Source organism: Triturus cristatus, chromosome 5_1 (genome assembly GCF_964204655.1).
Source record: "Triturus cristatus chromosome 5_1, aTriCri1.1, whole genome shotgun sequence".
Lineage (NCBI taxonomy): Eukaryota > Metazoa > Chordata > Amphibia > Caudata > Salamandridae > Triturus > Triturus cristatus.
In genome coordinates this window covers 776,397,147-776,420,185 of record NC_140587.1, presented here as the reverse complement: position 1 = coordinate 776,420,185, position 23,039 = coordinate 776,397,147, and the positions used below count along the sequence as shown (strand labels likewise).

Below are 23,039 nucleotides of genomic sequence, written 5' to 3'. Positions count from 1 at the left end.
CGTTTAAAAATGATCTCACAACCCGTCCTCGTTGAGAAGCTTTGGGTGGAGGTCTGATCACTTCCCCGCACCCCCGTCTGACCTGTCCAGTCTACCCACATACAGTCTGCCAGACCTCCGTGCCCTGATTGGGTTCCTCTGGGGCGTCTCTGTTATGTTTGTGTTGATTGTTATCTGCATTCTTCTTATAAAGCGCTCCGATTCCCTCGGGCCCACTTCACGCTATATAAAACTGCAAAAATAAAAATAAGTGAATAAATAAATATCCAATAGCTTCAGTTGGGATTTTATTTACCTGAGGGCACAGTTCATTGACCAAATCCCCATTTGCTAAAACTAGGTACACTAGAAACAATTAGCAATTAGTCAAATTATATGTACTGTTTGGCTAATGAAGGTGTTTTTTAATTGTTAGTGAATATAATCTATTAAGAGCGTGTTTAAACTTGTCATTAGCATTTTATTTAGGAAAAAAATGTTAATTTGACGCAATAATCATAAAAGGGAGCTTGGTATCTGCACATTGCGGCGGTTCTTACAGTAGAACTCGAGACCTCGCAGGGAGTCAGAGCTGCGAGATTCAGCGGCTGCCTGAACCCGGCGCGCCTCCTGTGCCCTCCTGTGACCCGGGTTACCCCTCCGATGAACCCTCTCTCTCGCTCTCTAGTGCGGGTGTCTACTTGCCTGCAAGCGGTTAGTGCCCCCAAGGCCCTCTGGCCGCCGGACTGTCTCAGACCGCTGGCGGGGTGTGAGAGGTGTGAGGGAGGCTGGCACCCCCGGGACCCCCGAGTGAGGGAATCCAATCAGTGCGGCGGCGGCAGGGCTGCAAGAGCGGGGGAGGCGCCTCCCTCGGCCCGCCCAGCCCCCCTCTCCTCACCTCTCTCCTCCTCTCCCTCCGCCTCCCGCGGCTCCCAGGCTCAGAGCCCTCTTCCCCTCAGCGGTCAGTCGCCGCCAGCAGTGTCCGCTCTCACTCCGCCTTTCCCGGCTCTCCGCTCTGGACGACCCCCGCAGCACCCCCGGAGCCCGCGCCCATGGCCCCGCCGCCTGCACCGCTCCAGGTCTGTTCCTAGGGGGCGGTTATCTGGCCGCAAGTGCCCTTATCTCTCAGGACTCTACCCTGAGGGACGGATTACACGCCTCGGGCTTTATCTGGTAACAGTGTTCGTGCGATTATCTGCACGAGGGATGGGGACGGTGGGGGCTGCGGTGAGGGGGGTTGGACCAGGATCACTACTATATCGGCTCTTTCTTTAAACTTGGCACGGTCTGCGACTTGCAGCCCAGTATCTGTCTCCCAGGCTCATCCTGGGTCTTTGCGCCCTGGTGCTGTGGGGTAGATAGTGTCACGTTTACGAGAAGTGAATGGCATCTCACAGGCCTACCTTTCAGCTTTTACAGGACTGCTCTACCCTCAGCACTGCCCTACTTTCTCTCACACCTGCCTGCTCCTTGTCCCAGCCTGCTGTCACCCTGTTCACCGCCCTCTCTCTCCCTAGCTATGGTCTCGTCTCACTTCCACTGACTGCTCCAACCTCGAGTCCCCTCTTCTCCCTTACCTACCCCCTGTTCTCCCCTGTGTTGGCCCAAACTCCCAAACCTGCCTGCTTTACCCCGTGCTCTGCTTGCTGTCACTCCTGCAAGCTTTCTTCTCTGCCCTGCCTGCTCTTAACTTTTGTTCTGCCAGCTGCCATTCTCTCAAACTGCTGCCGAGCTCCCTAGCCTAACATTACTCGGCCTTTCACCCCTGTCTTTTTTTTACCTTTTTTCACTCCCCCCTCCTCTACATACTGCCCTGTTTCACTCCCACTGCCTCCCTTGCTCTCACCCTTTCCCCCCTGAATCTACCCACACCACTTTCAGTCCGACTGCCTTATTCGACCCTACACTTCCCAGGCCCCTGCTTTACCCCCTTACCATTTCAGGTCACCTTTGCCGGCACCCACCCTCCTGGCAGCTCCCATGCCCTCTTCTTGTGACCCACCACCCTGCCTACTGTAGCCATCGCCCTCTGCGGCTCTGACACTTCCTGCCCGCTGTCACGTCCCTGCCCCGCTCCCACCATCTCTTCCTGTACCCACCACCTCGGCTGCTGTAACCCATCGCCCCCTGCAGCTCTGCCCCTCCCTGCCCGCTGTCACGTCCCTGCCCCGCTCCCACCATCTCTTCCAGTACCCACCACCCTGCCTGCTGTAACCCGTCGCCCCCTGCAGCTCTGACCCGCTGTCACGTCCCTGCCCCGCACCCTGCCTGCCCCCGTGCCTCCCCGCCCTGGCGGTGCCTTCTCCAAGGTGTGTTAGTCAGAGGTCTGGGCCTGCAGCAGAGCGTTGCCCTTCCGGGAGGCCCCGCGTGCACGGCGCGGGCTGGCACGGCGGCTTCCACCCAAGGTACACACACTTCCTCCCAGCTCTCGCTCCCTTTCTCTTTCTCTCTCTCGGCGCCGGCGCACCCCCTCGGCCCCAGGCCGCGAGGAAGGAAGCCGCCGCTGGCTTTTCAGCTGACTCCGAGCTTCCTCCTGGGGCCGAAGGAAATGGGAACACATACATCCACGCTGCCTGTGTGCTTTCAGTGCTCCGTCGGCGAGGCGACTGCTTTTCCTTAACTATCCCATGTATTAATACATTTAAATCATTTTGCAGACAATAAACAAACTTGTTTCCAGTTCAGATAACTGTAGGTCCCAATGCAGACTTTACTGCTGAAGTTTAGAGCAAGGCGTGGGCGCCAGTAGCGTTGCAAGGGAACTGCGGGCCCTAATGCAGTAATGTTAAAAGCCCCCGAGCCACGTAGGGTAGCACATAACGTCCATAACTGGGGGAGCAATAGGACCCTCACAATCGTGGGACCCGGTGCCACTGCACCTGCTGCACCTCTGACAATTACGACTCTTATGAGACACACATTTGGGAAAGGAAGTTCTGCTGCGCAAAGAGAAGTGCTTCTGTTTGTCTTTTAAAACATGGATGGGGGAGAGCACAAACTGATGGAATTGTTAACATTTTTGGTTGATTCAAGGGAGTCCCCTCCCAAAACATGTAGAGGAGGCACCGAGGGGAAGGGGCTGGTTTGATCTGAGAGCACACACCTCTTCATATTTGAGCAAGATAGGGGTGGCCCGGGCGAGGCGCCCATTGTCAGGCCCTGCTTGCGCAGGGCTGTTAATGACCCTGCCCGCCTGATCTCATTAACCCTGGCCCAGAAGGGGAGACAGCCCTGATTAAAGCGGCCTTTTGTTTACACCAGTGTAGATGAAGCTCATTAGAGCTTGCGTTTGTCTAAGCCTGGGGTGCTGTGCTCTGCGACGCCGCATTTTGGGGACCTGTCTCTGGAGCTTGTACTGACCTGGGATATTGTTTTCAGTGCGAGCAGCACAGAGGTGTCACTGCCCGGAGGGTCGGATTTCCTGGCTGGGCTGGAAGGGCTTGATCTGGGGAAACTGGATTCCTAGAGTTGCCCAAGAGGGTGTCAGACTTTCTGGGCTGCGCACTGCTAACGCTTCTCTCCCGTGTGTTTTTATTTCCAGGACTGAGGGGGCAGCCCGCTGTCACGCTTCTCCCACCCTCGAGCTGGATGGACCTCAATGAAGCCAGCTGGTCCGTGGTGAAGAGGATCCCCGCCATCCCGTACTACCACCACCTGCCCCCCAGCAGGGAGCCGGACCGCTCGTCGTCGTCGCCCTCCTCGTCCTCCTGCTGCTCCCAGGGTGACCCCGGCTCCTCCAGGACTCCGCAGTTGGACACCGAGGGGTCCCGCCCTACGGCGGCTGAGGCCCGGACCGCGACCACCCCGTACCTCCACTTCGGGCCTGGCGCGCCTCACCCCTCCAGCTTCCTCAACTCCGAGGACATCCTCTTCTTCACGGACTTGGACCAGACCAACAAGTTGATTGTGTCGAGCCGGGGACCCCGGCCGGGCCCCTACTCCGAGCAGCCCGAGGACATGTACCAGACGCTGGCCATCTCCGCGGGCCAGGGCCCCGCCGCCTACGACGGCTCCGGGGGCGGCTTCATGCACTCCGCTGCCAGCTCCCCCGTCTACGTGCCCACCACCCGCGTGGGCTCCATGATCTCCGGCATCAACTACCTCCAGGGCGGCGGGGTCTCGCAGTCCGGGCACCCGGGCACTGGCTGGGCCCAGACCGTCGACAGCCCTTCCTACAGCAGCGGCGCCAGCCCGCACGCCCCCGGCCGCTTCCCTTACTCTCCGAGCCCCCCCATGGCCAATGGCACCTCTAGGGACGGGGTCTACGGGGGCAGCTTGGGCGTGAACCCCAGGGACCAGTACAGCTCAATGGCAAGGTCGCTCAATGGGTCCTACGCCAGCCCCTACGGCTCGTACATGGGCCCGCAGCTGAGCGCGGCCTGGCCCACGGGGCACTTTGAGAACTCCATGCTGAGCCTGCAGAACCGAGCACCCATGCCCGTGAGGGGGCCTAGCGGAGGTAAGCGCCATGCCGTTTTATGTGTGACCCACTGTGCAACCGTAATCCCCTCTAGAGGCTTCCATTTTACGCATGTACCTGTCAAGAACTGTGTGATGTTGTAATGTTACCGGCCGTTGTGCTGCACACCTGTGCCATGGCCACGGCCTTGGGGTCTTGACATCCTTTTCGGATCCTTCTGGAATGTCTCATTGCCCTGGTCAGAGGGCTGGTGTCATTGTGTTTGGTCGCCGAAGTGTCAGGGGGCCGAATGGCAATTTAAATCATGACGAACCACGGTAACATTGGAGCTGAGGGACAGAGATGTCCAAAGGCATAACTTGACGTGTGCAGTACCTCAACGTGTGATCTTGGGTTTCCTGGTTTGAGTTTTTGTATTTGTGAGATGCTCAAATCGTCAATCCTAGTTATTAAGAGTTATTTAAGAATTGGGTGTGCCATCATGCGGGCTGCTGTTTCTGTGTCTTGCTTATCAATCTTCTGTGGAACTAGGTGAGGTTTTCTTTCTTCGGAATGTTGAGTGGGGTTGACCTTACCATATGTTACACCTTATATGACAGTCATTGCTGTTCTAACATTAAGTGCCAACTGTAGATGGTGTTATGTACTAAAATATCAGTCCTTGCATTCAGCCACTTTATAGCTAGGGCTGGAATGAAACCCTTTTGTAGTCCTCTGTAGTTGGAGGTGCATACGGCGTCTCCTCCGTCGGGCTGACATGTATGAAGAGATGAGCGCAGCCTGTTTCCCATAGTCACTTGTCACACAATCCATGCAATGGAGCCGGTCTTTGCAATGGCATGGGACTTTTTACTCCTTCCTTCTATAGACTGACCATCTATGACCATACTCGTCCTACTGCTACGGCTGTCATACAATAAAAGTGTGAAGCATAGCAGTATATCTGTTTATTATAGTATGTATCTACATAATACATCGCTTTTTCGAGATATATATTATATATATATGTGTGTGTGTGTATAGACATACTTGTGTTCGCGTGTGTTTATATATATATACACACACACACACACATATATGTGTGTGTATATAAATATACATATGTGTTTATGTGTGTATATGTGTATATATATATATATATATATATATATATATATATATATATATACACACACACACACACACACACACATATATGTGTGTGTGTAACAACGAGTAACATGTAAAATATGGTCCAATATTGCCATCGAGGGATTCTTGTGACATAAATGTCACAAGACATGGTTTATAAATGTGACCCGAACCTCGATGACCATATTGTGCATGCAACCCGTTATGCATTTTATGTTACATGTTTATTTTAGAGCAGTCAGCTTGTTTTCTTCAAAGTGCTCCTAACAAGGAGCACTGATTAGAATTAAAATGTTTAGGTTTACTTTTTTGAATTACCTATTCATAAACAATGGAAAACAGTGAGGGTCAGTGGATTTCTGTGTTTCTGTAGCATCAGCCGTTGCCACATACTTATGGAGTTACAGTTGCTGCATAATTTGCCACATAATTTGCAGATTTCACACAAAAAACAATTCCGAGCTCAAATGGATGAAGATACTGCCAAAGAATTTGCTGCATAATTTGGCATTTCGTTCCATAATTTGAATAACCATGCCACATAATTTCGATAACCTGGCCACATAACCCTAGTGGCCTTAACAATTATAAAGAACCGCAGAGTGATTTAGGGGCTGACATGATGATGAGGAATCCTGTATTCCACATGGACCCATGAATTATTTCCCATGTGTGAGCAGTGCCACCTTGCTACCCCCCAGCACAATCTGGGCTTTCTTTTTTGTCTGGCATGCACGGAGAAAAATCATTGGTGTGGTTAGTTGCAGATAATTAGATATATTAACTATTCTCTGGGTTTTATAAGGTTTCGAGCAGTGACACGCTCTTGGAGACAACATTTGATCACAACAGTATATGGGTTTATTTCCGGGAAAATGTTTGACTTATAATTTATCCTACATTTTGGTATTTTTAGAAGACACCCGACATTTGTTGGCTAGCTGCCGTTTCAGTGGCGCCCGTGACTTTCCCTGGCCTTGTTGTGTTCCCCCCTCGTGTTCCTTTCCTATGCCCTCTTTTGCTGAGGTGTCTGCACACATGCCTGCGTGCCCGGCCGATAGTAACAGTAGTAATCCGGGGTGCAGGGCGTCGAGACCCCCCCCACTGCAGACATTCCTCAGAAGCATAAATCTCGGCCTAAAGTGCATTATTCAATTGTCACCAGCAGCATAGCGCCAACATCCGAACACACACCCGTGTGCAGCTGAAGTTAAAATGGAACACCGAATGCCACAGGCACTTTACGGTTCCCTCTCACCTGAGTCCCTCTTTAGTTTCTCTTCATCGCTCCCTTCGCTGTTCTTCGACGGTCTCCTCGCGGCTGGGTTTGTAAATGTAGTTTTATTTCACAGGAAGACCCGATGCTGCCAGCCGTCTTTAGTTTTGGGGTCACAAGGGCAGAGCGTGCGTGAAAACCCTTTTCACCATTTGTGTCCGAAGAACAACGGGACAATCTTACTTTCGCTCGTAGTGTGTAATGTGCACGGGGAACGCGGACACATGTCTTGATTTCAGCAGGCTTCAATATGCAGACTGGTCTGTATTGCAAAGTTCCCTAAAGGTATTTAAAATACGCTATAATTATTCATCTCGTCCAAACTATGCATTAATTATGTATATAACGGCACTCCCTAGACAACTGTATTCTCCTGTAGGTTTGCATCTATGCAGTTTTACCCAGAATCCCATCCCCTGTATAACTACACTCCCTGTATACCTGCACTGCCCTATCACTGCACTCCCTGTGCAACTGGCCCCAGTAGTATATAACGGTACCCCCTGTATAATTATACTGCCCACTCGCATTTGTCCACCGGTTCAATTCTGGCCCCTGTATTCAATGTAATTCTCTATAAATGTGCACGTCTTGTACAACTGCATTACCTACACAACTGTGGCCCATTTAGAAACGTGACTTCAGTTGGCACTCTCTAGCCTGTCCGAATCGCTCTATATTTAAAGCAATATATAGCTGCTCTCTCTCTGTCCAGTTGCACTCTCTGTACCTCAGTTCTTCCTCTCCAGCCACACTTTCTCTGCGTTTGTACCTCTAAGATTTGCACTCTACAAGTGGCCCAGCTTGGATGCTACAACCCCTGGTGCAAGTAAGGAAAAAGGCCCCTTGGGCTGCTGCTGGGGTAGTAAAATACAGCAATCACCATGGTTCATTGGGCCCCGCTGCACTGCGCCTGCTGACCCAATGGTAGCTGCGTCACTACATGCTCACCTTTCTATTATTTCCGCCCCTGTCCATCCTCTCAGTGTACTTGCGCGCGGACTACCATAGAAAGATGGCGGTGACCCGGTGCTCTCAAAGCTGACGGTGGGCGCCATGACAGGTCCTGTCTGCGTCATATGCGTTATTAAAGAGGGACGGGGTATTATTGTGCTATACACCGTGGTGTGAAGTTCCTGCACTAGTGCCCTGATATGAGTGTGCGTGCAGTGGGAGCAGGAGTCTGAAAACAAGGACCCAAGAGACCCCGCGTCTCCCTATCTGTGGCTGTCTATCAGCCCAGGCGCGTTTGATGGATTGGGGAGGAGACAGTCCCCTCTACCCCCTAGAGGTTAGCGGAGGGCGCCTCTCGGCGTGGGGCTGAGATAAAGGTTTGAGGGATTGGTGGTTTTGTATCACCTAGCCTAGCCCCACATGAAGGCCTCCCACTCCAGCACAGGCGGCTCATGCTCCCCCAATCCATGTCCGTGTGGATGACGGCCGAGCTAGTGCTAGGATAAAAGGAGGAGCGCTCTGGAATAATTTAGTTTATACAAGAAGCCGACCCTTGCAGCGCGATCTGCGCCTTGTTAGGCTCACTGACAATCAAGGCGCACTGGTGGCGACTTCCAGGAACTCACCTCAAATATACAGCGTGATAGAGGCGACTTGCCCATTAAAACGTCCCCAATCGCTGTGTTGAAAGTGTGGTATTTTTGTTTTGTGATGTATTGTGTTCTATATAAATAGAAGTGCCAAAAGTACAACAGAACTCAGTCTGTGCGGACGGCACTCAGCTGCCCACGAGGCAGGAATCTAGACTCAACTCATTATAGACAGTAAACTCACCAATGACTGAGACCTCACCATTGCTTGTGACGTCGTTAGTGACTAAGAATTCACCAATGACCTTGACCTCACTAGTTTTTTTCCTTATTATTATTGTGAGGTTACTAATCACTGTGATCTCATTGGTGACCTCATCCTGTGATCTCACTAGTGACCTAATCGATTGCTCTGCTCTCGTAAACGACTGTGTCCTCACCAGTAACTGTCTTCACTAGTGGATTTGACCTCATTGGTGGCTGCGGCCTCAAGACTGTGCCTTCCTTCACAAGTTACACTGACCTTAAAATGATTCTAACTTCACCGGGCACCGTGTCCTCAGATAGCCACTTTTGAACTCCTCATTGTGCACGACTCACTAGTCACTTTACCCTCATTGGTGAAATACAATAATAGGGAAAACTGTGGAAAATGCAACTACTTAGTTGAAAATTATCCCACAACGATCGTAAAAAAATATCAGAAATTGGCTTTGCTGAAAAGAGGCAATGTGATGCTCACTGTGCCCCAGGTAGGCCTTATGCAGCATAATTAAAAGCATTTAACCCCCCCCCCCCCTCTCCAAACCGGTAGAGGACACCCAAAGCAGCCGAGATTCCCTCACTGGATACCGGCCCTTTAAAACTTCTCTCTGGGTAAGTGTGCAGCAACCTAGGCCATCCGCAGCACAGCCAATACAATAACAGTGTAAACTGTCGAGTATGTTATAAAGTTCAAAAATACTGTCAAAGAAAACCTGTTTCTGGCGGCTTCTGGCGAATACTAATAGCACGCAGGTGATGGGAGGAATGCTCGAATTATCTCTGCCACTTTTAACTCTAGTTCTCATTCCACGCCACCCTTTCGTAGCTCGTCGGAAAGGGACGAGGCATAAATTAAATAATGTAAACCGGGTTTTGGAACAGTTCTGACAGCGGTTAAAACTAAACGGCGTGTTGTGTTCATACCGTGTGGAGTCACCTGTGCGCCGACCACGGCCGAGAACTACAGGGTCCCTTCAGTCACAGCACGTGGCGTCTCCTGTGAGTTCAAAGGTGAGTTTAGGACCACCCTGAACTGTGGGCTCCTTCATGTTAGTGCGGCCTTTGAGTCTAACATCCTGTGGGGTGCCCTATACGTCTGCCACCTACAGGAACTATAGGCCCCTTTCATGTGAGCTGGTGATGCCTTTTAGTGACGTATGTGTGTGTCACCAATGTCACCAGTGAGTGTCGTAGGAAGGAAGGGGCATGAATGCAAGCATTAAAATGCGGTTCCCGATGCCCTGCTTGAGTACTGAAATACAGCCCTAACTGGGGTGCAGACGGCCCTCGGACCCTGGTGCCCCGGCCCCTGCTGCACTCTCGGTCTCCTCCATGTTAGCACGGGGTGGCCCGTGAGTGCCCTCTTCACTGTCAATCCTGGGCTCGAGGGCAGCCGAGGGGAAGCCGCCCTCTCCACAGACAGCAATGCCCCCTGCAGGCAGGGGGCACGGAATGTGAGCGCTCATCCACAGAGACAAACGGGCGTGGCTCTAATGTATAAAGTGCAATTTTTAAAGCCACTATTATCTGTTAATTAAGTTGCATTTTGGTACGAGCTGCACTAGTCCTGCTTCGGAACACATAAACTTGCCACCCTCTGTTTTTAATCGACCCTCTCTTAAAACATGAGGACAAGCTGAAATCTGCCGGGACAGCTGCTGAAAAACTGCCATTGTACCGGCGAGCCGAGGAGGCCTGGTCACCCTATAAGTGGAACCCGTTTACATCGATGCCCTTGCACAGTCTGGCCAATCGAGCCTATATCATAAGCAGGTTCATACCGATAACCTGTGTTGTTTTTTTTGCCTTTGCAGTGCGCATACAGACTGCTAAAGTTCTGAAACAGAAGCGATCACAACGTACTGGTTCTGAACTGTGCTTTCTGCGTTCATGAACAACTAGAGAAAATCCAAGTTATATGCGTGTGCTTTAAATACTTCAGATACCAAAAAAAACCACACACAGGCACTCTGCTCTGTACCAGCTAAACTGTATAATAAGACCCCGCGAGGTGTAGCTATCAATGGTACAAGATGTGCAGTGGCCCTGGGGCCCAGACGCAAGTGAATCCTGACATTTGCTTTATTTTGCTACCTATACTCGGGGGCCCATTTTTATACATACTTACATTACATGTTTGGGTATCTCTAATGCACCAACAACACCAGATAAAATCGTGTCCGTGCTTTAAATTGAAATGTGGAAGTGCAGATACTCAAACTTAAGAGAACCGGATGTATTACAGCAGCGCTGCGAAGTGTAGGTACTCCCCCTTTCAAATTAAGGAAGTGCAGGTACTCAAACTTAAGAGAACCTGATGTATTGCGGCAGCGCTGCGAAGTGTAGGTACTCCCCCTTTCAAATTAAGGAAGTGCAGGTACTCAAACTTAAGAGAACCTGATGTATTGCGGCAGCGCTGCGAAGTGTAGGTACTCCCCCTTTCAAATTAAGGAAGTGCAGGTACTCAAACTTAAGAGAACCTGATGTATTGCGGCAGCGCTGCGAAGTGTAGGTACTCCCCCTTTCAAATTAAGGAAGTGCAGGTACTCAAACTTAAGAGAACCTGATGTATTGCGACAGCGCTGCGAAGTGTAGGTACTCTCCCTTTCAAATTAAGGAAGTGCAGGTACTCAAACTTAAGAGAACCTGATGTATTGCAGCAGCGCTGCGAAGTGTAGGTACTCCCCCTTTCAAATTAAGGAAGTGCAGGTACTCAGTAGCGGACAGACCCTGCCCATTTAAAGCACTGATTTCATATCCATGAACTATACTGCAAGGTCATCCTTCCCACAAATGAAGGATTTCAACAGATAGGAAGCCTAGATTTTGTTTTTACACGTAGTGTAATAAAAACATAAAGGGTAATGTGTGAGTTAAGGCCTTGTGGTAATACCATGCCTTGTTTATTTATATGTTACGCTTAGATGGCATAATGGGGTCATAACCCACGTGCTACATGCGCGTATGCACACATACAAGTGTGTGTGTTAATTTCACCCTATAAATATGCTTTTGGAACAAGCACATACAATACACATTTATTGCTTCAGAGTAGAGGCCAGATTATTACATTCCATGTTATTGCATAGCACTAACCTTCTTGTTTCTCACATTTGAGTGATCCCATCATATCAAGGCTATTGAACGAGATTGTATCCCTCTGCAGACTGTGCTGTGGTCCTGGTGTTAAATACTTATGTTTATAACATTTGCAGGAGGCAATGCACCTTTGATGCAGATCTGCACCACGTGTACTATGCTCTTTATTGCCAGAAGTGTGGAATGCATCCCTCCTGTTTTAGGTTATTTCACATACATCAGTTCTTTTGTGCTTTTAGAACACAAAAGGCAACGTTATAAAAATATTTCTCAAGAAATTGTGAAATATGGAAAGATATGTCATGGTTCCCTCTGAAATATGGATGCCATCATCATAATGACAGCCTGCAGGCCGGTCTGCAGACCTGTTGCCAATTTCAGGGCAACGGATATTAGGTGACAGTGAGAACCAAATTATGTGGCAAAAACGTGTAAATTATGCATCACATGTTCTGTATCGTTTTCATCTACAAACAAAGGTTTTGTAAAATCTGCAAAAAATGCAAATGAAGAGGTAAACACTGCACACACAGAATTGCATAAATCAAGTTGTCCTCAGCATTATCCATTGTTTTATCAGAAACGTATACATGAAAGCTAAACAAGAACTAAACATTCTAATCCCAATCCCTGCTCATTGTTAACTGCACTATGCAGAGAAAAACGGTTTCAAACGAGTCCCCCCAAAATACACATGCAATTTATAAACTACATAAGGGATAAGGGTAAAATTGTCCTAAATTGCAATCTAGGGGTCCTGGTGACATTTACCATACAGCGGGTTATCGGCCTTGTGGTTTATGATGTCACTAGAACCCCTCAATGGTAATATGGCTAATGGGACCTTTTAGACAAGTAACTGTTATGTATTTTCTCATTCTATTTCTCTCACTCTCTCTCTATATATATATATATATATGTATATATACACACACGCACATATATATTTTTGTTTTGGGGTGTGTATATATATATATATATATATATATATATATATATATATATATATATATATATATGTGTGTGTGTGTGTGTGTGTGTATATACCACCACATTCGAACATACCTATATGTAAGTGTATAAGTATAGAAACAAAAAATCTTAAAGGCACATACAGAGACTTCTCACTGACAAGACATGAGGTAACATAAATTTAAAATATACGGTGCTTCCCAATATCTTTCCACAAACCCGTACCATGCCGCCATTTCCCAACTGCCACAGACGTCATTAATAAAGGCCCGGAACGACTACCTGAATGTAAAACCCCTCCCCCGCCCCTCCGAGCCGGAGTTTTATTGAGAGGTGAGATTAGCCGGACTCTGGAGCGGCCTCAGCCCAGACACACCGGCTCCTCTCTGGGCCGATTGGAAATCGCTTAATGAATGACAGGAGTCAGGGGTAGATAGTAGAGGCGAGGGTGGAGGGCGTGGGGGTCTAGTGGCGGGAGATCCCCTGTACGCACCCCACAGCCCGTCGCACAGAAAGACCCCTACAATTATCACAGTTGGGTGGTCTTTGAAGGAAGCAGAAAGGGCTTCTGGGGGAGCTCCCCTGAGCAACAGCACCAACGCAGAACAGCGTGACCACTAAAAACGTGGTCAGCACCTTGTGGCTGCAGCAAGCCACATATAACCACGGATTTCCTTTCCTGCCCCCTCCTAAATGGCGATTACAGGAGGGGTACATGGGGCTTGGTGCCAAGCCACGCCCACCTTCAGCCGTCATCAGACAAAGCGGGGCCTCACAGGGTTTGGTCGTACAGTTCCACTGGGGCAGAGGCCTCGGAGGGCCCCCTCTGGACACTGACTACCCCTAGAGATCGGAGGCCTGGGTCCAAAGGTGTGGGGTGGGGTCCAAACTCCAGAGTGGGAGCCAAGCCTTCAGTAAGTGTGAATGCGCACCAATATGAGTGCCCCTCTGCCCATCACATACACAGAGGTTGAAGTCTGCTGGAGCTAATGGGAACAATCAAGTCCCACTTCTTAAATTTTTCTATATTGTAAAGCTTCCCTTCCTCTTGCAAAGCAAAACTCTTGTGATATTTTTAGTGGCTTACTTCTGTGCTTTTTTTGTTCGCCTACAGCGTTTATTTTGAATGTGAAGCCTTTTTCACACGTGTGTACCTGCTGAAGTGGGACGCATGAAAATAGTCTTGTTAAATAAAATTGCGGTAGGGTTTCTAACCCTACCAACCCTTCGGGAACCCTTCCCTCCCCCTCCCCACCTCCATCTTCAGTCACAGTCCCACCAGTATTTTTGTTGCATTTGGGCAACAGTCAGTGGGGGCTGCTCGGAGGGCACAGGGGCTGCCCACCTTCTATGCACGGTGCGTGTGCATTTGCACAGGCCCCTAATAGCTTCCAGATACTCCAATGGTAAGAATTTTATTTCTAGCCGACAGGAAGCAAAGGGTGAGCTCGTTTTCTCAGGATATAATGCGCACACACACCCTCGTGCCCACACACACACTGGGGACGTGTGGTAAAGCCGGTGTTAGATGTCTCCTTACGTGCCCGCCAACGAAAGTACTTGTAAAACCTCTGTCTGGCTACACGAAGGAATACAGAAGCGCAGCAATGGAAAACAGCCCAGTGCAGCTCCTGGTCAAAACAATACATTCTAGATTTTGAAGCGTTAATTACCATCGATAAGCTGCTATAAGACGAATGCCAAGCATGGTAGTTGAGGTGTGTACGTCACTAACCCCGTTTTTTCTGCGGATTATAGTTGTGAGGTCATTATAGTGCGCCGGATATTGGCTCCTACCGCGACTGTCAAAAAAGAAAGGGATTGTGAGTACGTTAATGTCTGGCAATTATCAGTAAAATTGTAGTTTATATTTTGGTATATCCGTGCCTCCCCCCAAGTGCGCTGGGACTTGTCCGCGCAGTGCCTCTGAGGCCAGGCGATGTGTGTCTCTCTGTGTGATCCTGCACACAGACCTCACGGGCATGCCCTCTCGGACAGCAGAGGTAAACACTGCATGTTTGGCTCACCGGTTAATGTTTACAACAAACCCGTTTATTTTATGACACAATTGTTAAGAGTCCGCGGCAGGCAGGGGCTTTAAAGAGTTTATGGTCTGTGTATGTCCTGGATTGTGCTCAGTGTGCCATTCTTAGAGGTCCTGCCAAGGAGGCACCGGGAGCGGAGGAGGGACTGGGTACCAGGCTCTCAATGGAAGGGGAGGGGTTGGGTGTCTCAGGAGACATTTGTAATTGTCAGCAGAACGCGGGGTGGTGTCATTGGAGCTGGTGGGCCATACACGTTTTAATACAAAATGAACGGGCATGACAGCACTGCGTACGCACACACGCGAGCACGCACTCTCCTCACTCGGTCATTGGCCCCTCATCTCCTTCTCCTCTCCTTGGTGTGTCTCTCTCAGCACAATCTCTTCTCCATTCTCTCTCAGCCCCTGCCCCCTCAGCTCCCCCTCAGGCCTTCTATTCTCTCCAGCTCTCTCGTCCAACCCCACTCGTCACCAGTGCAGGGCCCCTTCTCATCTCCCGCTCTCTCCTCCCAGACTCCATCTCCTCAGCCCCCACTCATCCCCGGTGCAGGAGCCCTCCTCTTCCGCTCTCTCCTCTCAGACTCCCTCTCCTCAGCCCCCACTCATCCCTGTTGCAGGAGCCCTCCACTTCCGCTCTCTCCTCTCAGACTCCCTCTCCTCAGCCCCCACTCATCCCTGGTGCAGGAGCCCTCCACTTCCGCTCTCTCCTCTCAGACTCCCTGTCCTCAGCTCCTACTCATCCCCAGTGTAGGGGCCCTCCTCTCCCGCTCTCTCCTCTCAGACTCACTCTCCTCAGCCCCCAATCATCACAGGTGCAGGGGCCCTCCTCTCCCGCTCTCTCCTCTCTGACTCACTCTCCTCAGCCCCCACTCATCCCCAGTGCAGGGGCCCTCCTCATCTCCCGCTCTCTCCTCTCAGGCTCCCTCTTATCAGCCCCCACTCATCCCCGGTGTAGGGGCCCTCCTGTCCTGCTTTCTCTTCTCAGACTCACGCTCCTCAGCCCCCACTCATCCCCGGTGCAGGGGCCCTCCTCTCCCCACTCTCTCCTCTCAGACTCACTCTCCTCAGCCCCCACTCATACTCATCTCGGGGCAGGGGCCTTCCTCTCCTGCTCTCTCCTCTCAGACTCACTCTCCTCAGCCCCCACTCATCACCAGTGCAGGGGCCCTCCTCTCCCGCTCTCTCCTCACAGACTCACTCTCCTCAGCCCCCACTCATCTCCAGTGCAGGGGCCCTCCTGTCCTGCTTTCTCTTCTCAGACTCCCTCTTCTCAGCCCCACTCATCCCTGGTGCAGGGGCTCTCCTCTCCCGCTCTCTCCTCTCAGACTCACTCTCCTCAGCCCCCACTCATCCCCGGTGCAGGGGCCCTCCTCTCCTGCTCTCTCCTCTCAGACTCCCTCTCCTCAGCCCCCACTCATCCCCAGTGCAGGGGCCCTCCTCGCCCGCTCTCACCTCTCACACTCCCTCTCCTCAGCCTCCACTCATCCCAGTGCACGGGCCCTCATCTCCCTGCTCTCTCCTCTCATACTCACTCTTCTCAGCTCCCAGTCATTCCCAGCGCAGAGACCCTCCTCTCCCCACTCTCTCCTCTCAGACTCACTCTCCTCAGCCCCCACTCATCCCCAGCGCAGAGGTCCTCCTCTCCCCACTCTCTCCTCTCAGACACCCTCTCCTCAGCCCCCACTCATCTCCGCTCTCTCCCCTCAGACTCCCTCTCCTCAGCCCCCACTCTTCCCCGGTGCAGGGACCCTTCCCTACCCGCCCTCTCTTCTCAGACTTACTCTCCTCAGCCCCCACTCATCCACAGTGCAGGGGCCTTCCTCTCCCCGCTCTCTCTCCTCAGACTCAACTCTCCTCAGGCCCCACTCATCCACAGTGCAGGGGCCCTCCTCTCCCACTCTCTACTCTCAGACTCCCTCTCCTCAGCCCCCACTCATCCCGGTGCAGGGGCCCTCCTCTCCCACTCTCTACTCTCAGACTCCCTCTCCTCAGCCGCCACTCATCCCCACTCTCTCCCCTCAGACTCCCTCTCCTCAGCCCCCACTCATCCAGTGTAGGGACCCTCCTCTCCCCCTCATCTCCCGCTCTCTCCTCTCAGACTCCCTCTCCTCAGCCCCCACTCATCCCCGGTGCAGGGGCTCTCCTCTCCCGCTCTCTACTCTCAGACTCCCTCTCCTCAGCCCCCACTCATCCCCGGTGCAGGGGCCCTCCTCGCCCGCTCTCTCCTCTCAGACTCCCTCTCCTCAGCCACCACTCATCCCCGCTCTCTCCCCTCAGACTCCCTCTCCTCAGCCCCCACTCTTCCCCAGTGCAGGGCCCCTCCTCTCCCGCTCTCACCTCTCAGACTCCCTCTCCTCAGCCTCCACACATCCCGGCTCTCTCCCCTCAGACTCCCTCTCCTCATCCCCCACTCTTCCCTGGTGCAGGTGCCCTGCTCTTCCCGCTCCCACCTATCATACTCCCTGTCCCCAGCCCCCACTCATCCCCAGGGTAGGGGCCTTCTACTTCCGCTCTCTCCTTTCAGACTCCCTCTCCTCAGCCCCCACTCATACTCATCTCGGGACAGGGGCCTTCCTCTCCTGCTCTCTCCTCTCAGACTCACTCTCCTCAGGCCCCACTCATCCCCGGTGCAGGGGCCCTCCTCTCCCGGTCTCTTCTCTCAGACTTTCTCCCCTCAGCCCCCACTCTTCCCCGGTGCAGGGGCCCTCCTCTCCTGCTCTCTCCTCTCAGACTCCCTCTCCTCAGCCCCCACTCATCCCTGGTGCAGGGGCCCCTCCTCTCCCGCTCTCTCCTCTCAGACTCCCTCTCCTCAGCCCCCACTCATCCACAGTGCAGGGGCCCTCCTCTCCCGCTCTCTCCTCTCAGACTCCCTCTCCTCAGCCCCCACTCATCCACAGTGCAGGGGCCCTCCTCTCCCGCTCTCTCCTCTCAGACACACTCTCCTCAGCCCCCAATCATCACCGGTGCAGGGGCCCTCCTCTCCTGCTCTCTCCTCTCAGACTCCCTCTCCTCAGCCCCCACTCATCCCTGGTGCAGGGGCCCCTCCTCTCCCGCTCTCTCCTCTCAGACTCCCTGTCCTCAGCTCCTACTCATCCCCAGTGTAGGGGCCCTCCTCTCCCGCTCTCTCCTCTCAGACACACTCTCCTCAGCCCCCAATCATCACCGGTGCAGGGGCCCTCCTCTCCTGCTCTCTCCTCTCAGACTCCCTCTCCTCAGCCCCCACTCATCCCTGGTGCAGGGGCCCCTCCTCTCCCGCTCTCTCCTCTCAGACTCCCTCTCCTCAGCTCCTACTCATCCACAGTGCAGGGGCCCTCCTCTCCCGCTCTCTCTTTTCAGACTCAACTCTCTGCAGCCCCCACTCATCCACAGTGCAGGGGCCCTCCTCTCCCGCTCTCTCCTCTCCGACTCTCCTCATCCCCGGTGCAGGGGCCGTCCTTTCTCCTTCCCGACTCCCTCTCCTCAGCCCCCACTCATCCCCGGTGCTGGGGCCCTCCTCTCCCGCTCTCTCCTCTCAGACTCCCTCTCCTCAGCCCCCACTCATCCACAGTGCAGGGGCCCTCCTCTCCCGCTCTCTCCTCTCAGACACACTCTCCTCAGCCCCTAATCATCACCGGTGCAGGGGCCCCTCCTCTCCCGCTCTCTCCTCTCAGACTCCCTCTCCTCAGCCCCCACTCATCCACAGTGCAGGGGCCCTCCTCTCCCCGCTCTCTCTTTTCAGACTCAACTCTCTGCAGCCCCCACTCATCCACAGTGCAGGGGCCCTCCTCTCCCGCTCTCTCCTCTCCGACTCTCCTCATCCCCGGTGCAGGGGCCGTCCTTTCTCCTTCCCGACTCCCTCTCCTCAGCCCCCACTCATCCCCGGTGCTGGGGCCCTCCTCTCCCGCTCTCTCCTCTCGGACTCCCTCTCCTCAGCCCCCACTCTTCCCCGGTGCAGGGGCCATCCTCGCCCCACTCTCTCCCCTCAGACTCACTCTCCTCAGCCCCCACGCTTCCCCGGTGCAGGGGCCCTCCTCGTCCCACTCTCTCCTCTCCGACTCTCTCTCCTGAGCCCCCACTCATCCAGTGTAGGGACCCTCCTCTCCCCCTCTCTCCCCTCAGTCTCACTCTCCTCAGCCCCCACTCTTCCCCGGTGCAGGAGCCCTCCTCGTCCCACTCTCTCCTCTCCGACTCCCTCTCCTCAGCCCCCACTCATCCCCGGTGTGGGGCCCTCCTCGCCCCGCTCTCTCCTCTCCCCCTCTCTCCCCTCAGTCTCACTCTCCTCAGCCCCCACTCTTCCCCGGTGCAGGAGCCCTCCTCGTCCCACTCTCTCCTCTCCGACTCCCTCTCCTCAGCCCCCACTCATCCCCGTGTGGGGCCCTCCTCGCCCCGCTCTCTCCTCTCCCCCTCTCTCCCCTCAGTCTCACTCTCCTCAGCCCCCACGCTTCCCCGGTGCAGGGGCCCTCCTCGTCCCACTCTCTCCTCTCCGACTCTCTCTCCTCAGCCCCCACTCATCCAGTGTAGGGACCATCCTCTCCCCCTCAGACTCACTCTCCTCAGCCCCCACGCTTCCCCGGTGCAGGGGCCCTCCTCGTCCCACTCTCTCCTCTCCGACTCTCTCTACTCAGCCCCCACTCATCCAGTGTAGGGACCCTCCTCTCCCCCTCTCTCCCCTCAGTCTCACTCTCCTCAGCCCCCACTCTTCCCCGGTGCAGGGGCCCTCCTCGTCCCACTCTCTCCTCTCCGACTCCCTCTCCTCAGCCCCCACTCATCCCCGGTGCGGGGCCCTCCTCGCCCCGCTCTCTCCTCTCCGACTCCCTCTCCTCAGCCCCCACTCATCCAGTGTAGGGGCCCTCCTCTCTCCCCTCAGACTCACTCTCCTCAGCCCCCACGCTTCCCCGGTGCAGGGGCCCTCCTCTCCCGCTCTCTCCTCTCAGCCTCCACTCATCCCCGGTGCAGCCCCTCCCCCTCTCTCCTCTCAGACTCCCTCTCCTCAGCCCCCACGCTGCCCTTGCTCAGAGCTCAGAGGAGACCCCACTCTGGACTCACCCTTGGCCGAGTGGGGGCTCCGGGACAGTCTAAAAGGCGGATATTTCGAGAATGCAGGATGCGGCCGGAATTACAAATATTGTGGGATTCGCGCCGGGGTGGACCGAAGTCGTGCTTATTCAAGGATGCAAGTGTCTCCTGGGGCCGACAGCCCTATGAAATGAGATATCTAAATGGGATACAATAAGAATATTAATACTATTAAAAATTAAAGGACAGCCATATTAATACTATTAAAACTTAAAGGACAGCCATTCCCATTAAGTCCCAGCCATATGTTAATATCAATCCACATGTCGGATACACATTTCAGTGTTGTTTCCACACAATGATAGTGAACCACCAACCCCCACAGCCCCCACCAACACAATCCATGCGCTACCGTATGCGTTTTAAAACGAAACAAAAACCTCGATACATCTGTCTGGGTGCGTCCATTCCAGATGAGTGCACACTCTTCAGTCATGCGAAAGTGTTCGAATTTTTTTCGGTATCTTTTATGTCATCCAATTGTTAAAGGTAATAAAACCGCGCCCAAGGGAATAGGTCGTTCTACGGCTCCCTCCAGAAGTTTTTACGGGTTCGAATCATTGAATTCAAGGCTGTATTTTTTCTCTTCATATCAGTAATTTTATTTAGATTCATACGTGGGATTTCTTTTACATTCAAGCTTTGATTTTCGGGTACTTCTGTGGGGTCATGTGTAGGCATTTAGGAAATATTTATTTGTGAAATAGAGAGATAAAAAACTTAAATAAAGCATATATTTATATATACATATATTGTGTTTACATTCATTTATGTATTATTTCGCGTTTGAAGGGATGGGTGCGAGAAAACAGGAATGACATATACTTTGAATGCAGAAATGATAGTTATAATGGCGAATTATACACATATAAGCCTTTGCAGCGTGCTCGAAGTGACGCGCCGAAATAATCCTACCGTGTCTTTGATTACGTGGACGGAAAGGTGTAATAATGCAACCGGAAGGACTGCATCATTGGGGCGCTTGACAGGAGCAGCCAGTTACGCACAGGCGCGTCACGCAGCTGGAAAGGTGGCGGCTGTCTCTCGCCTACTTTTTAGCACTTTAGTAGCAATGCTCAGTTCCCGGCGCTTAACTCATTCTATGCGCTAGCCTAATGAAGCATTTAAGTGACTGGTTGAATACCTTTTGGTATTTCCAGACAAAAATCGATATATAAAAAAAATACTTACCAGAATCTGTTTTTGTGTGTGTTCGTTTTGTAATGAGAATTAAATAGAATACTATGTAATGCCACAGAGACCCCGCTGTATTTGATTAGTGTCTTTCGTTTATTTTATGTTGGTTTCAAGTTGTGTGGATTCAGGTATGTGCGTCGCGGTGTTGTAAGGAGAATTAATGCCTTAAAGCGGGCATTATTCAGCCAGTGTGTGTTTACCGTGGATAGTGTCTGTTCGGGTGCCCAAAGTCGCCTTGTGGTACTCGTGACATTGATTTCTGTGTTCCTTGCAGCACGCTGTGCGCGATGTGTCTCTGTCTGATAATTATGCATAGAGTTGGTGTGCTGTCGCACCGCGCGCCCCTTCTTTGATGTCTCGCCTTCTCCATCAGCAGCCTGTCGCTCTGCACAGACAGAGACGGATACTGTGTTTGTTTGTGTTCGGCGTGCCGATGAGCGTGGCTTTACTTTGCATTCGGGTGTTTTATTTCTCCGTGCTGTTTGTTGTGTGCCAGTTGTACGTGTGTGTTGTTTATTTCACGCGCTTTGACAGGTCACGTTTTGCTTGTTTCACTGCTGTGCGTGTCGGAGATGCACGTTTTTCTGTGTAGGCTGAGATGTCTGTGTTTTGCCTTGAATATGACTAGAGTACATTGCAGATTGACTGGAAACATGGGAATCGCCTTTGACCGGGCTACTGAGTTTTAAATGAGACCAAGAGAATTTTTTTTCAAAAAAATAATCTTCTCTGATCACTAGATTATTATTTTTTTTTAATCGTGAAACGAATTTCTTTTGTACTAATACGATTAGCTTAGTCGCAAATGGAATCTTTTGAAACAAATGTTATTAGTTATTACAATTTGCTGAATGCATTGATTGGTCTTAACGAGGATCTGTGGCATGTTGATCTAAAAGCGCATTTTGATCAGAATCTGCCTGTTGCCTTTTAACAGAATAACAAGAGCAAAGCCCTAGCTCAGTGGTGTGTATTTGCCCTGCCGGCTCTAGGCGCGCGCGGCTTTAAGCGGTTTATTGAACGGTCTGTCGGCCACGTATGTCGTTTTGTATTTTTGTGTGTGAGTGTATTTGTGTTGCTTGCAATTGCATTTCTTGTTTTAGTCCTCTAATGAGTATGCTGGTTACATATTGCATCTGTGTGTAGATTGCGTAGACGATTAGTACAATTATGTTATTTTATTTGCACTATTTGTTCTGCATACATCACAATTAGATAAACGTTGACATTGCCTTTTTTTATTGTATGTGGTAGGTTTGTGTTTTTTTTGTTATTTTCTTGCGTAGCTGTTGCTGTATAAGAAGTGTCTATTTCCTTAATGCAAAGTATTTTGTATTCGTTTTCGGCACTGAAATGCCACCGTTTCACCCTCACACACGCACACACTTTACACCGCACGCTCAAAAGCCCCCCAGTCACACACATACCCATAACACTCACACATAAACACCCCCACACAGGCCCGCACGCAGCCCTCACGCACGCACTACGCACACCACGGTGACCCCCGCAGTGACCCTGTCCTTTCCGCTTCCCCAGAGCTCCTGGATGACCTGTCCGAGAGCCGAGAGTGCGTGAACTGCGGCTCCATCCAGACGCCCCTCTGGAGACGGGACGGCACCGGGCACTACCTGTGCAACGCCTGCGGCCTCTACAGCAAGATGAACGGGCTCAGCCGGCCGCTCATCAAGCCCACGAAGCGAGTGGTGAGTACCGGCCGGGCGCGGGAGGGCATGGGCGCCCCCTCGTGGGAGGGGAAGGGGGTTGGAGCTCGCTTCCCACCCCTGGAGGCACGGTCACAGCACCGGGGCCAGGCTACAGAAACCTGGCACTACGAAGGAATGGAAAAATCCATTTGAACCGTGTATAAAACAGGGAGGGAAGGTGCAACGCAAAATGATTCTACACTCACAATAAGAAAGCAATTTAAATGCAAACCCGGACAAGACAAGTGTGTTCCACTTTAGTGCACCCAGAGCAAAAATAGTGTCATGTCTGCTCCCTCTACAATTAAAGCGCTAGTTATGTTCTGGGATTTTTTTTATGTATGCATTAAGA

General features: G+C 52.0%; 1 protein-coding gene across 4 annotated transcripts in view; it reads left to right on the top strand.

Moving 5' to 3' along the window:
• Nucleotides 1–696: 696 nt before the first annotated feature.
• Nucleotides 697–23,039, top strand: part of GATA6 (GATA binding protein 6) — a 61,878-nt gene continuing 39,535 nt past the window's right edge. Inside the window, exons 1-3 of one of the 4 annotated variants that reach the window (XM_085605773.1) lie at nucleotides 697–1,058; nucleotides 3,521–4,438; nucleotides 22,521–22,687. In XM_085605773.1, coding sequence (XP_085461899.1) covers nucleotides 3,568–4,438; nucleotides 22,521–22,687 — 1,038 coding nt within the window. In that variant the 5' untranslated portion in view covers nucleotides 697–1,058; nucleotides 3,521–3,567. Of the gene's footprint in view, nucleotides 1,153–1,277; nucleotides 2,385–2,412; nucleotides 2,609–3,520; nucleotides 4,439–22,520; nucleotides 22,688–23,039 lie in introns of those variants that run through there. The other 3 variants (XM_085605774.1, XM_085605775.1, XM_085605776.1) reach the window with 3 other exon arrangements.